This window comes from Monopterus albus, unplaced genomic scaffold, assembly GCF_001952655.1.
Source record: "Monopterus albus unplaced genomic scaffold, M_albus_1.0 scaffold42.1, whole genome shotgun sequence".
In the NCBI taxonomy this organism is placed as follows: Eukaryota; Metazoa; Chordata; class Actinopteri; order Synbranchiformes; family Synbranchidae; genus Monopterus; species Monopterus albus.
Genome location: NW_018127922.1, coordinates 1418338 through 1420351, shown reverse-complemented (window position 1 = coordinate 1420351; position 2014 = coordinate 1418338). Strand labels below are relative to the sequence as shown.

Here is a 2014-nt window from a genome sequence, read left to right as displayed (position 1 = left end):
GGTGTTTCTCTCTCTCTCATAAGCACTGTGTATGTGGCTGCAATGACACACAGAAGTATGAAGTATTTTTAGATAGGATAATTGTTCACACTACCTTGTAATAGGAAATTTTAATGGTAGATTAATTCTGAGCACCTGTGTTCTGCCCACTTTACATACTGTGCCAGTTGAATGTGGAGTTATCACCAACTATATTATTTTCTTAACTTCCCTGCACAATTAAAGGAAAACTCATCAGTATTTAGTCATTATCATCTGCTAACAATTCCCTGTTTTTAACTCCCTCATCCTGCCTTTTCTCTCCTTGTTCATAATTCTATATTGTATCCACCAGGCATGTGCAGACAAGCTGAAGAGAGAGATGGAGCTGTATGGAAACCCTCCACAGTTTCCAGATGAGGAGGAAGAAGAGAAGGAGAAGCCAAAGACATTTGATGAAATCATCATCAAGGACAAAGCAAAGGGAAAAAAGGTTAGCTCTCATTTTTTTCTATAAGGAAATCAGTATGTTTTAAAATAAAAGTTAACAATTTGATAAAGTACTGGAATTTTCTGTTTTCTTACTGCCTTCTTGCCCGCATAATATTTGGTTCAGCATTCATAGTCATTCATTTCTGTTTACAGTATTTCTTTTTTCTCTGTTAGAGTAAAGCAGTGGCCAAATCTGGATCCTCCACTTTCCAGTGGGATATTATGCGGTCTCTGGGCCTGAATGACCAGGAGATTGCCAAGTTTGCTGTTGCTGAACACTGGCTGGGGTACTTCCCCCCTCTGGCTGTCAAAGACCTCAAACTGATGGGAGTCAAGGTGACTAATTATGATAATGTAACTGTAGCAAGCAGCTGGCTTTTTTCTGTACCTGAATGAAATATGACAAGTAAATGTGTATTTTGATTTATATTTTATTAAGAGTGAAATACAATTAACTATGTAGCCTTTTTGTCGGAGAGCAAACATTTTTAATTCTATGTTTATATGTTTATTAAGAATTACACGTTGGATAACTCCACTGACATGCCCATACCCAGTGTTTTGTTTGATATCTATGCCAGATTCATCAGGGTTTATTCTCCCAGAACATAATTGGGTTAGGTTATTTTAGCTGTGCCTGAATCCTGGTGTCATGTTATTATTTTGCAGGTTGACTGGAGGCGTTCATTCATCACCACAGATGTGAACCCCTTCTATGACTCATTTGTCAGATGGCAGTATGTCACACTGAAGGACAGGAAAAAGATCAAGTTTGGCAAAAGGTGAAATGTTTTAAGAGATCTCTGTACAGCTGTTTCTCTTGTTCTGTAGCAGCAGCTTTGCAGTAATATAGGGAAAAGTAAGGATAGTAGGAAACACCCCACAATATATAATAATTATGATAAAGTATTACACTTTGTTTCAATGTCGATCATTTGAACTACAGGTGCTGGTCATATAATTAGAATATCATCAAAAAGTTAATTTATTTCACTAATTCCATTCAAAAAGTGAAACTTGTATATTATATTCATTCATTACACACAGACTGATATATTTCAAATGTTTATTTCTTTTAATTGTGATTATTATAACTGACAACCAATGAAAACCCCAAATTCGGTATCTCAGAAAATTAGAATATTGTGAAAAGGTTCAATACTGAAGATACCTGGTGCCACACTCTAATCAGCTATTTGACTCAAAACACCTGCAAAGGCCTTTAGATGGTCTCTCAGTCTAGTTCTGTAGGCTACACAATCATGGGGAAGACTGCTGACCTGACAGTTGTCCAAATGACGACCATTGACACCTTGCACAAGGAGGGCAAGACACAAAAGGTCATTGCAGAAGAGGCTGGTTGTTCACAGAGCTCTGTGTCCAAGCACATTAATAGAGAGGCGAGGGGAAGGAAAAGATGTGGTAGAAAAAAGTGTACAAGCAATAGGGATAACCGCACCCTGGAAAGGATTGTGAAACAAAACCCATTCAAAAATGTGGGGGAGATTCACAAAGAGTGGACTGCAGCTGGAGTCAGTGCTTC

At 37.8% G+C, this 2014-nt stretch overlaps 1 protein-coding gene across 1 annotated transcript in view; it reads left to right on the top strand.

Moving 5' to 3' along the window:
- The window catches only part of lars1b (leucyl-tRNA synthetase 1b), a 21488-nt gene that overhangs the window by 1316 nt on the left and 18158 nt on the right, over positions 1–2014 (top strand). Inside the window, exons 4-7 of the mRNA XM_020599739.1 lie at position 1; positions 335–472; positions 646–807; positions 1141–1253. The exon at position 1 is cut by the window's left edge and continues 101 nt beyond it. Coding sequence (XP_020455395.1) covers position 1; positions 335–472; positions 646–807; positions 1141–1253 — 414 coding nt within the window. The remainder of the gene's footprint in view (positions 2–334; positions 473–645; positions 808–1140; positions 1254–2014) is intronic.